At 39.4% G+C, this 12,564-nt stretch overlaps 2 protein-coding genes across 3 annotated transcripts in view; one reads left to right on the forward strand and one right to left on the reverse strand.

Moving 5' to 3' along the window:
• The window catches only part of LOC122733853 (immunoglobulin lambda-1 light chain-like), a 773,472-nt gene that overhangs the window by 199,513 nt on the left and 561,395 nt on the right, over positions 1-12,564 (forward strand). The gene's annotated exons all lie outside the window — the stretch shown is intronic.
• LOC122736526 (vomeronasal type-2 receptor 26-like) overlaps positions 1,635-12,564 on the reverse strand; it is a 62,792-nt gene continuing 51,862 nt past the window's right edge. Inside the window, exons 7-8 of the mRNA XM_043978811.1 lie at positions 6,588-6,711; positions 1,635-2,605 (exon numbers count right to left, since the gene is read on the reverse strand). Coding sequence (XP_043834746.1) covers positions 1,635-2,605; positions 6,588-6,711 — 1,095 coding nt within the window. The remainder of the gene's footprint in view (positions 2,606-6,587; positions 6,712-12,564) is intronic.

The following is a 12,564-nucleotide window of genomic DNA, read 5'->3' on the forward strand; positions in this document are numbered from 1 at the left end:
GTGTGCATGCCAAGAGAGAGAGCTCATGGCCTTTTCCAAAAGTCTTTTATCCTTTTTTGATAGAGTTGGGTCATTATACATTGATCAAATTTAATCTGTTAGCATCATACAAATCCATTGGTTGACATTATTTGAGGGTGGTCTCCATTAAAATGAACTCTACAGATGACTTCAGGGAGAAAAATATGAAAGACCCTTGCTGAAGGGTAAAGGCAAATTCCAGTATCTAGGTGTGATTTGTTCCCATCAGTACTTCCCTGAGCTACACAAAAGAATCAATTTCCATTTCTTTTGTCTCCTTGTGTTTGTCCCAAATAAGGTTTGCTGAAGTTCCTCAAGAACTGGACTTCCTGGAGTAGGGTAGGGGGAGAAAGAAATGCCTTATTAACAACTATTTTTTTCACATTAGGCAAATGTATAGGAGGAAAGAGGCAGGAGAAAAAATTGAGTAATGCTTGCACATGATGAGTTGGAAATGTTTGTGGGACATTGAGGTGGATATGTCCAGCAGGCAGGTTGTGATAGAAGACTGGGAATCAGGAGAGATTGTGGCTGTGTACAAAGATTTCAGAGTCAATCCTATAGAGATAATCACTGGGGAAGGCCACAGAGAACAGTGGAATGTGTGCCAACTCTAGAGACAAAGGACCTATGTTTGAATCCTCTTCTGAGGTTTCCTATCTGTGTGATGTTGTGTGTGTCACTTAAGCCTCTGGAACTCAGTTTCCTCATCTGTAAAATAAACAGCCTTACATGTTAATGGGGACAAGCATTGACTCTCCACCTATTAACTTCATCTCTTATATAAGCCAGTCACTGCCCTAGACTCAGGGAGTACAAGTCCACAATGGACCATAGTATTTGGTCTCATGGAGTCTACATTATGGTGGGGGGAAGCAACATTCAGGGGAGTCAGGAAACAGAAAGTATGCACACAATGGAGCCTCTTTGGGGCTGAGTCTCCCAACTCCACTGCCACTTACTCATTGAATCTCCAGTGAAATCACCAGACCTTTGTATATCAGGTCACAGGGAAATTGTTGGTGGGGGTCCTTAGGTATTCCTCTGTAAAGAATTAGACATCCTGATTAAAGATAAAAGAACCATTTTATTCAGTACAAAGGAACCTGCTAGGAGGAAAGTGTAGAACGTTTCCTCCCCTAACCATACTGAGAAACTATTTTACGGGGATAGATGGAGTGATCACCCAAGGGTGGAATGTCCCCTGTTGGGGATGGGTTGGGAGAAGTCATGTTAGGGGCAGTTGTTCTGATTTCTGGAACTATCTTTGTCCCTTGGCACCACTCAGGCTACAGACACTCCTAATAGGATTATCTTTCTGAGGAGTGAGGGAGACTGGAATGGAGAGTCTCCCACTTCTCCATGCTTTAAGGGATGACTCTGAGAACTTCAAACATTCTAAGAATCTGGAATTGCCAGATATTACTCTGTACATTTATAGCAGCATCCAGTAAAGTAAGTAGTGACATCTACAAACAGCAATAGTCGGTGTCCTGAGGGGATCCAGCCTGTGAATGTGAGTGGCATTTGACAACACAGCCAGAAGGATGCCACTCATTTGAGTTCAAACATCAACAAACCCAATAAATACGGCTAGGCCAAGTCAATGTGGGCTATTCTTCAGACCTGCTGTTCCCAGAGCGGGAAGTGTAAGGCTGTGCTTTAGAAGACATCTTGCCTCTAGAATCCCATTTATTCTTGATCTCTTCCTGGGTGTTTCTATCTGGCTTCAGGAGGATCACATAACATTTGGGAACAAAAATGCAGCCCAGCAGGCCAGCACTGGAGGCCAAGATGGAGAAGACCTCCACCACCACCATGGCCTTCCCTTTGGTGCTCTGGTATGTGGGCAGAAAAGAGGCCCAGACACTGCAAAACACCAGCATGCTGAAAGTGATGAACTTGGCTTCATTGAAGGAGTCAGGCAGGTTCCTGGCCAGGAAAGCTACAGTAAAGCTTGCCAGGGCCAGAAAGCCCATGTAGCCCAGGACACAGTAAAAGGCAAAGACAGAGCCCTCGTTACACCTCAGGACGATGTGGCCAAATTCTGAGTGTGTGTCTGCCTCTGGAAAGGGAGGATAGGTTCCCAGCCAGATGGCACAGAACATCACTTGGATCCCTGAGCAGATGAGAACAACATAGTTGGACACTCGAGGATATATCAGCTTCCAGATCCTATCCCCTGGTCTTGTGACCCTGAAAGCCAGAACCACAATGATGGTTTTGGCCAAAATGGAGGAAACTGCCACTGTGAACACAACTGCAAATACTGTTTGTTGGAGGAGACAGGTGACAGTGGTAGGATGGCCCATGAAGAGCAAGGAGCAGAGGAAACAGCAGGTAAGGGAGATGAGGAGGGAATAGCTAAGGGGCCGGTTATTGGCTTTGACAATGGGAGTGTCTTGGAACTTCACAAAGACCCACAGGACTAGAGCTGTCAGTGAGGCAAAGGAAACAGCCACAGAGACCAAAGTCATCCCCAGAGGTTCTTTCATGGTTAGGAAGCTCACAACCTTGGGGATGCAGCCATCTCTCCACTTATTTGGATATTCATCTTCTGGGCACTTCATACACTGCTCTGCATCTGTAGGAGACAAACAAGGGCTCAGAGTTTAGGCTCAAAGAATTATGCCCATGAGCAGATATAGCAAATAATCATGAGAGCTGCAACAACTGCTTCTGCCTCCACAGGACACAAAATCCTCTTTTCTCTGTGCTGAGATACAGTGTTAGTGGTATGTTATACCAGGTCAACTCTGTCCATGTGCTTTATCACTGATTGGGCTTGGATCACATTGATTCTCTGTATTCCTTTTATTGAACTAATGTTACATGTCCCTCCTAATCTATTCACTGAGAACAATAAATTTAGAAAAGTAAACCTTTTTCTATCATATGTAAAGATGGCTTCTGTTTGTATATCATGTTGTTCAACAACAACTCTAGTTGTACATTGTCTACACTAATCTCCCCTTTTTCTTACCAGATCCCAGGTAACCCCTTCCCACAACCAATTTTGTAGGTGAGTCATCTGAATATGTTCATATTGTATCCTTCATTCTACTGGAAGCTTCCAGAAGGAAGGAATAATTTCCTTTTAACTTTGTATTCCTACTATTTATCAACAAGACTGCCACATACAATAGTTGATTGATTAATGATTTATTGAATACCTGGAGATTAATGATAGAGAAATCTTATTTTATTTTCTAAGTGGACTTCCTGTTAATCCTCATGAAACTGATTGTACTGCATGATTTATTCAATAGCATATTCCATAACCTTTAATGCCTTAGTCTAATCAAATAACTTAAAGTGAATTTCTCCTTGGATCAAAGAATGACTTGTTTTTTTCACTTATTCTTTGAATACTACTTGGACCATATTTTAATCCTCTCCTTCATATTCACTTGAAATTTACCTTGTAAATTGCATTCCAAAGACCCCAACTGGCATCTTAGACTCACCCTTTCTGTCATCAATCTGTCTCTTCTCCAGACATTCCTATTACTCCTTTTTTTCTCTTTCTTTCAGGTACCAAACAAACACTTGAATTGCTTCTGTGACATCAGTGGTGAAAATTCAAATGGATTTGTCTGTAGACAAATGTCATGTCACAAATCCCTATAGAACTTCTTTAATTTTACTAGAAAGTAATGAGTAAGCAAAAGGCAAATTGAATAGGAAGAGCTTACACATAAGGGAGTCAGTTAAGAAATAATCAGCAACTTGGGATTCAAATGCATACTTTATTTTTCAAACAATTGCAAAGCAGGATCAATGTGTTCCATTGTTAAATACCCCTTACCAAAGTCTCCTTGTTCCCTCATATAACTGGGTGTTCAGACTGATTTTTCTTTGGGCAAAAGTTCAGAAATTGTGAAAGCTAATTATCTCTCTTGTTGGAATTGTTGTCATTGTTCATCCTTCATTCAAAAACAGGATCAATTAATTACATTGATATGAGAATACAGTGGGACCCTATGAAACCTAAAGATCCCAAACACCAAGGCCAAGAGTAAAAATGCTCTCTCTCCCACCTCAGGTATGAGGTGTGGTAGCACATGAGTCCAATATGCTGATAACCAATGCTAAGGTCTGCAAGAGAATATGCAGGATGTAGATGGATGCTGCTATGCAGCATCCCAGCCAATACATATCCTACTGATATCCCATTATCAAAGATCCTCTCTTAGTTATCTGGCCCTAGTCTGTGCATTTCCCCTTACCTTATAATTCCCTTCTCTTATTTTGTTCTGTAAAGATACAAAAGATCAGGTCTTCTCTTACTCCAGTGGGACAGTCATCATGGTGATCTGCACCCTGGCCATATTCCTCTCTCCTAATAAATGCCTTTTTATTTTACAATGTATGAGATGATTATGGATTTGAGTCAGATTAAACTCTGAGGCTGGAGTCTGAAAGATACCCAGCCCCATCCCCCAGTATAGTTAGTCTCTCACTTTGCCTAAAAGTTAATTGCTTGTTAAATTCCCACTGTCTCCTTTAAGTTTTATTGCCAATCAACCATATTTTCTTTTGTTTAGTCTTCCCAAACATCAGTGTATGAGATAAAGGACTTGGGTCAGTTCTGTAAACTCTGAGGATGAGGTTTGGAAGATATCCAGCCCCGCCCACCCCCCACCCAGTAAGTTTTATGGCTTGTCAGTTCTACCAATTAGCATTATTTACTTTACTTCTGCTTAGTTTCCACATGCCAGCTACACCTTAGTTTATGGCCTGTAATGTAAATAGTGTCTTCAGCTAGTTGGCTTGGTACTCAGTCCCTGTCCTGAATCAATTGTGGTCAGATAAGGGAGCGATTCCTTCCTCCCCTTTTTCTTTTACATTCCTGCACATGTCTCCATACACTGATCACGAGCTAAGCACGCACCCTGGGTGAGACAGGATTGGATATTAGATTGTGAGCTCACTCTGTGCATGTGAAGGTTTCCCCCCTCCTTCAAAATTACTATAAAAACCCCAAAGTTTGGGCCTAGCATTGCAACTCAATTTGTCATTGAGTTTGCCCATTCTTGCGAGAATATAATAAATCTGTCTCGGCTTGACTTGGTGGTATCCTTGAGTTATTTGTGTAAACTGAGGCAGTTTGTCCCAAACAACAAGATTCATGATGAGCCCCCCCACCCCCCCACCCCCAACAACATCATTATCCTGATTTCTTGATTTGCACATGAATTGGATCTGAGTGAGGTATATCTGAACAAAGTCATCAGCCTCACCCTCTTGTCATAGCAGCCTGGTGGGCCTGGGTTCAGTTAGGGATGCTCTGGCCCTGAAGGGGGCACTATGACCATGGAGAAACACAGTTGATCAGCTTGCTGGGGTCAGTTAGAAATTACTCTTTCTTTGGAGAAGCAATGTCGTTAATTAACCAGATAGTTGTTGGGCAAACAGATAATAAAACAGCCACCCAGAAAGCTGGGCTCCTTGAATTTACAACATGAGCTTAGCTGGGATCCAGTCATGTTTATATAGGACCAAGAAGTGACAATAATCTCAATTTAGAAATGTGAAATTTTTCTTATTCTTATATCCAAATAACTAACATCGTAATTTTCAATCCCCCACCCCCTTCTCATCTCTATAAAAGTGTCATTTTCTCTTTTGTTTGGGGAGTTGAAGTAACTCTTCTCCCCCCAGCCATACCTCCATGGCTGTCTAGGGAACATGTCATAAACCTGTACCTCCCCGGGAGTGGAAGCCTAGGCTTCTTCTTCCAGTCATGCCTCTGGGGGCCAAAGAAGAAAAAAATTTACTTAAATTTTTATTGGATTGTCTGGGTGAGTAATTCTTTGAAAGAGGAATGTTTTCAAGAACCAATCTAGTGGTAACCCTCTCTTCCAGATTAATTGGAGTCAAGTGGCAATACCATGGACCCCTCCCTGGTATTTGAGCAGGAAACCAATTTGTTCGAATGGCTTTTGCTGATTCATCCTAGAACAAAGATCTTACCTTAAATCACACAGTCTAAACATCACTCTACACCCTCAGACCCCCAGACTTCCTCTTTTCAATCTCCCCCTTTGATTTACTACCTGACTGAAAGGTTTTTTCCTGGTATTACCTCCACGGCCATATTTTAGACTCAATCCCCCATGGAATCTAGCATCCACCAACCTTACACCTGGACAACTTTCATTCTGCCCTTGTACACTATCTAGATCTGGATCTTTAACTTTGACTTTATCTATAAGCATATCTATATCTACTGTATCTATAAGTATCTCTATCTCTATCCCTATATACTCTCTAGACACCAACCCTTGTATCTGGGGCAAGACTAAATGACTTTGGTTCTTCCAAGAAGTGACACAGCAAGTTGTTTTCTTCCTATTGACTAAACTTCTTCTTGTGTAGTAGGATCAGGGTCACCAGGCCACACGTAGCTATTTCAGGATATTCAGCTGGTTTTCCTTGGTCTCATATAATTTTTTACTCAGACAATAATATTCCTGGGAGTTGTAGGCAACTGTATAAGAAGTAACTGTTTGTTACTTTTTACATCAGTGACTATGATAAGAGCATTGCCTACAGAAACGCACTCATCTGACTAGAAATCTCCCCTTCTGGGCATGGGGAGCAGTCAAAGCAGCAGGCAGCCTTCCCCTCCAAAGGGGTCTTCCTGAATCCAGGAGTACAACTGTCACTGCAGACCCCAGAGGGAACCTAAGACAGTAAGAGGAGAGTCAAATAAACATCTTTAACATAGAACTACTGAGGTTTTGTGCAGAAAAAGGAAGATTATTTTCTTTGTAACCCATGCTTTTACAGCCACTCCCACTGAAAGTGATAGTGTAGATAGAATTATAAAGTTGGTGTCTGGAAGACCTCAATTCAAACCCAGAGTAACATAATTTTTATTTGGACCTGGACAAATCACTTAATCTCTGTCTGTCTCAGTTTAATAAACACTAAAATAAGAATAGTAGTAGTACTTATCTGAGAGGGTTTTGGGGAGGAGAAAAGGAGACAGTTATAAACCACCTGGCACACATTAGGTCCTCAATAGATGCTTCTGCCCTTCATCCTTCCTTTTATAAATCCTCAAGAGAGAATAGAATCCTCACAAAAGTGGAAGTCTTACCATTATTTTGTAGAAGCTCTCAATTGCCATTCCTGGGGGCGACACTAAGCATATAGATAAAACACTGAAATAACTTTTTTTTGGAAAGACATTACAGAAGTTATTTTTTTTGGTAAAGAAACCTCTTGAAAAGAGAATTTAAGATTGTAAGAGAGGTGCATGTTGGAAAAGGTATTTCAGAGCTTATAGGCCACCTTTGTAGTTTACATTTATTGGTGACTGGCTAAGAGTGTTCACCATAGTTAAAACATTTAAATCTGTATTAATGTCAGTTTCCCTGGTAATTAACAAGACAACCAGTGACATTGATGTACAATTAACTTTGTGGTGGTGTAATGTGTGTGTGTGAGAGAGAGAACATTTGGAAGAATAGTCTTCTCCTCAATGGAATATCAGAGTAAATCTTTAATGAAATCAATCATTTATTTATATTCACTTAGAAAATATGACAACATACCACTGTGATGTAGGAGGCAGAAAGGGGTGAACAGAAAAACCTAAGGCCCAAGCTCTACTTCCATTGTGAGCTGTAAAAGGGATTCAGAACCCAGTTAATGGATAACTTAAGACTTGAGGCTTCATTAGTATAAGTCCCATACAAATCAGCACCCATAACAGGAACACACAGAGGCAGGTCAAAAAGACTCTAACTCTAACAATGATAAACTGACAGGGTATAGAAACTCAAACTAGAAATAAAAGATAAATGAAGGTATTTTGAAACTAGCCATGGGAATCAGAAAGAGACATGTGCAGAAAAGGCAAAGTTTTTCCCCAGATTCACCTTATGATATGAAAAACACAAAAACACACCTCCACAGAAAAAGCTACCTGCCTCGGGAGTTGGCTTAAGTCCCCAGGAACTCCAAATTAGGATAGGTCCTCCCATGTATCTCCCTAAGGTAGAGATTATCAATTTGTCCATACTATAAATATAAATCTTACTTTCCTTATTCAAGAGATACCTTACTATATTTATTTTGGTTCAGTCCCTGTGTTTAACAGTCTTTCAATAAAACTTGGGAAACTGAGTCACTGAGTCTTATAATTCTTTTGGGACAGCTCATGATCATTTTGACCCTAATTCCACCCCACATCAACTGGATTGCCTTAAATCTGGGATGAGAATGAATAGGGTAATGCATAATCTATCAGGCTGACAAGTAGAAGTTTGCAGAATTGTAGACTAATACATATTAAGAGTCATAATCCCTGAAACCTGGATAACAGCAAGGGTTATGAGATTTATACCTGATTCCAGTGTAAAGGGATTCAAATATTTACTGTTTGAAAACTCTAGGCCGTAACCACACCACCAGATGTGCTATTTTTTACCAACTTTTGAATTCTGGGGATTTCCGTTTTTAAAATGGTAAGCTAACTGTTTTAGCTCTCACCTTAGAAATGCTATGATTATGAATATACTATTGATTTTAATCACACAAGGTATTGTGAGAAAATAATGGGGTTTGGGGACTCCCAGAGGCCCCTGCTTGAGGACCTAACCCAGAGAGCCTTCCCTGAACTTTTTTTTTTTTTTTTGCAGGGCAATTGGGGTTAAGTGACTTGCCCAGAGTCACACAGCTAGTAAGTGTTAAGTGTCTGAGGCCGGATTTGAACTCAGGTCCTCCTGAATCCAGGGCTGGTACTCTATCCACTGCGCCACCTAGCTACCCCTTCCCTGAACTTTTAAGACTGGCCCACCAGAGTCAGTCAAGTTGGACTTTGGACTGTGAATACAGACAATAGAAATGATGTCATTCAAACTCACACCTACCTGAAGGCTTTTTCCCTTCAAAGGGTTCCATACTCTGACATAAGCACATGCTGACCTGAACTACCCTCAAATCCAGTAAAGCAATAGATTCGAATGATGCTAGCAAATTAGCTTTGAGCAATATGTAAGGGTGGTCTCTCCTTCAGCCTGCAGGAAGCTTACAGAGGGACTTGCCGGCTGGGTGCTGTGACAAGGATGGAGAGCCGCATAGCCCATTTCTCTTCTCTTTCCTAGCAAGGCTTTCCTCTGAGCCATGTGCTCTCTTTACCAATATTTAATATACTTTAATAAATGCTGAATGCCCCCAAATTGGTGGCCTCTAATTCCTAAGTAACAAATATATGATAAACCCCAACTATGTTCCCTAAACATGGGACAATTATGGGGCAAGCACATATAATTTTAACCTCCACAGTGTTAGACGAAAAGCTATGGAAAGATTAAAAGATACACCTAAGCTATTTCCATCCAGTCTGGAAGGCCCTTAGAGTTGAAGGACCAGAAGAGTGAAGGGATAGCTCCACAATGAATATAAGTTAATAAATATAAACATCTTTGAAAAAACAGCCCATTCTGTAACAATCAGAAATTCAGGCAATTTGAAGAAATATAAAATTCAAACCATTTGTCCTCTCCATAGGAACACATTCTGAAGGGCTCAATACCATGTCTTTCCCTGAATAAATCTCAAAGGATATTTTATTCTCATTCATATAGTTGTAAGACAGTGAAAAGAATACTGAATTAAAGCATCTTGGGAAAGCAGCTACCTTTCAATTTCCTGGTAAATCAAATCAAGAGAATAGACTAGATGGTAGTTTAATTCCTTACCTGCAGGGCAGTGGAATGAAGCCAGGGACTTGCATGAACTCTACAAAATCTCCCTCCAAACAATTTTAAAATAACACTTCAAAATGAATTTTCAGGGGGCAACCCCAAGAAAAGGATGGATAAAACAATATTCAAGCCCAAGGCAACTCAGACTGTTGGCAGAAAAAGTCTCTCTAAATCATGAAGGAAGGGATTATAGTCCAGAGCATGTTTGCTGGGCATGCCTGCAGTTAGGATCCAATCTGAGTCAAAAGCACACATTGAGGCCCAGAGCCGACCCACCCTCCCAAACTCTACTACCCCCCCACACATATATAATAACCAAATAGTGAGTCCTTGGTGGCATTTGCAACTGTGCCAGCCACTTACTGAACTCTCAAGCCACAGATTGTCTATATATAAATGTAGTTTACTACAAAAAAAAATATGAACAGGATACTATCAGAAAAACCCAGAAAGACCTATATGAGGCATTACAATGTGAAATGTTCTGTATACAAAATAAAAGCAATACTGTAAGATGATCTGCTATGAATGAATTGCTTATTTTCAGCAATGCAATGATCCAAGACAATTCTGAAGGTCCTATGAAAAATGGAGTCCATCTACAGAGAGAGAACTGATGGTGTCTGAATATAGATTGAAGCATAATGTTTTTGATTGTTTGTTAGTTCCTTTATCTGAAGTTTTGCTTGGATGTTTTCTTTCACAACCTGGCTAATGTTGAAATGTTTTGCATGACTGCTCATGTATAGCTTATATAAAATTGTTTTAGTTCTTGCTGGGGGGGGGGGAGGGAGGAAGAAAACTTGGAACACAAAGTTTTTAAAACATTTGATGTCAAAATTTATATTTAAATGTAATTTGGGAAAATAAACCTTAACAGGAGAATTAAAAAAGAAAAGAATAATGGAGCACAAGCATCTTACATTCTAAGGTGGGCAGAAACATGTGTCACTCTGAATGTCAAAGAGGCAAACTAATCAGACAAAACTTGGGAGTGAGTCTTTTGTTTTTGTTTTTGTTTTGTTTTGTTTTGTGGGCAATGAGGTTTAAGTGATTTGCCCTGGGTCACACAGCTAGTAAATGTCAAGTGTCTGAGGCTGGATTTGAACTCAGGTTCTCCTGAATCCAAGGACAGTGCTTTATCTACTTCATGACCCAGTTGCCCCTAGGAGTGAATCTTTTATATCTTGATGGTCTTAAAAGAAGAATTGAAAGATGGGAAGAGGAATACATTGAGTGGGGAAAGTATGAAAGGTTAGTGGATGTTATGTCATAATCAGGGTTCAATTGAAGATATCTGTACAAACAAAGAATGGGATGGAGGGAAACTAACACTCGAACTTCACTATTACATGAACTGTTCAGAAAAGGGAAGATTAAAGCAAGGGGGAGAATAAGGAATTAAAGAGGAGGCAGATTGAAGGAGGGATAAGGCCAAAACAAAATAAACCATCACAAAGCATGTATTCAAAAATCTCTTTTTTAAGTGGCAAAGAATGGGCATCTGAGGTCTGTCCCATTAATTGAAAAATCATTGAATAAGTTTACATGTGTGTGTCTATGTAGGTAAGTGTGCTTATATATTATGAAGTACTATTGTGTGTAAGAAGTTATGAAGGGGCTTGTTTTAGGGAAAACAGGAGAGAATTGTATGAACAGATGTTACTTACACTGAGCAGAACCAGGGGAACTAATTCTCCAAAAATCATGATATGGAAAAAAACCAAATAACTTTGAAAGGATTAGAAACTGATTAATGTAATAATCAACCACAAATCTAGAGATTAATAATTAAATGTATTATCCACTTCCTGATACAGATGTTAAGGACCCAGAATGCAAAATAACATATTATTTTTGGACATGGTAAATGTGGAAATTTGTTTCAATTGATTAAACATGGAGTTTTTTTTCTTTCATTCTTAGTTGAGAAAAAGTAAAAGTTGAAATAGGATGGAAAGAAATTTAAATGTTCTGATTAAAACAACTAGATATATACATACATATATGTATATGTGTGTGTGTCTATGTATATATGTGTGTATATATATATATATTCAGTTGTGTATAATCTCTAAATGCTACCTAGGATGCCCATTGTCTATGTGACTTTCCACAAATCACTTACTCTCCATGAGCATCAGTTTCCACATGTGTAAAATGGAGAGTGTTAAACTAGATAGCTTGTGGGAGTCTCTTCATAATTAAGATATATAATTTCATTTTTTACAATTAGTTTTTAGTTGTACACAGTCACAATAATATTGTTTGATGAAGAACTCTGAACAACTTAGCTACTCTTAGTAATACAATGATCCAAGATATTGTCAAAGGACTAATGATAATCTACACTATACACCTCCAGAGAAAGAACTGATATTGATTGAATACAGACTAAAGCATGCTATTTTTCACTTTCTGACTTTTTTCTTTTATTTGAGTCTTCTTATACAAAATGACTATTATGGAAATGCTTTACATAATTGCACTTCTATAACCTATAGCTGATTGCTTAATGCCTCACAGAAGGGGAGGGAATGGAGGGAAGGAGGGATAGATTTTGGAAGTCAAAACTTTAAATAAAAATGTTTTTTTAAATTAGTCATGAGATGTCTTCAAATGATAAATATATGCAATGTGGCTGTTGTTCTATCATTTTTAGGTCATATCCAACACTTCATGACATTATTTAGAGTTTTCTTGGGAAAGATAATGGAACGATTTTTCATTTCCTTCTAGCTCATTTAATGGAGGAGGAACTAAGGGAAACAGGGCTAAGTGACTTGCTTAGGGTCACATAGCTACTAAGAGTCTGAGACTC

This window comes from Dromiciops gliroides, chromosome 1 (assembly GCF_019393635.1).
Source record: "Dromiciops gliroides isolate mDroGli1 chromosome 1, mDroGli1.pri, whole genome shotgun sequence".
NCBI lineage: Eukaryota > Metazoa > Chordata > Mammalia > Microbiotheria > Microbiotheriidae > Dromiciops > Dromiciops gliroides.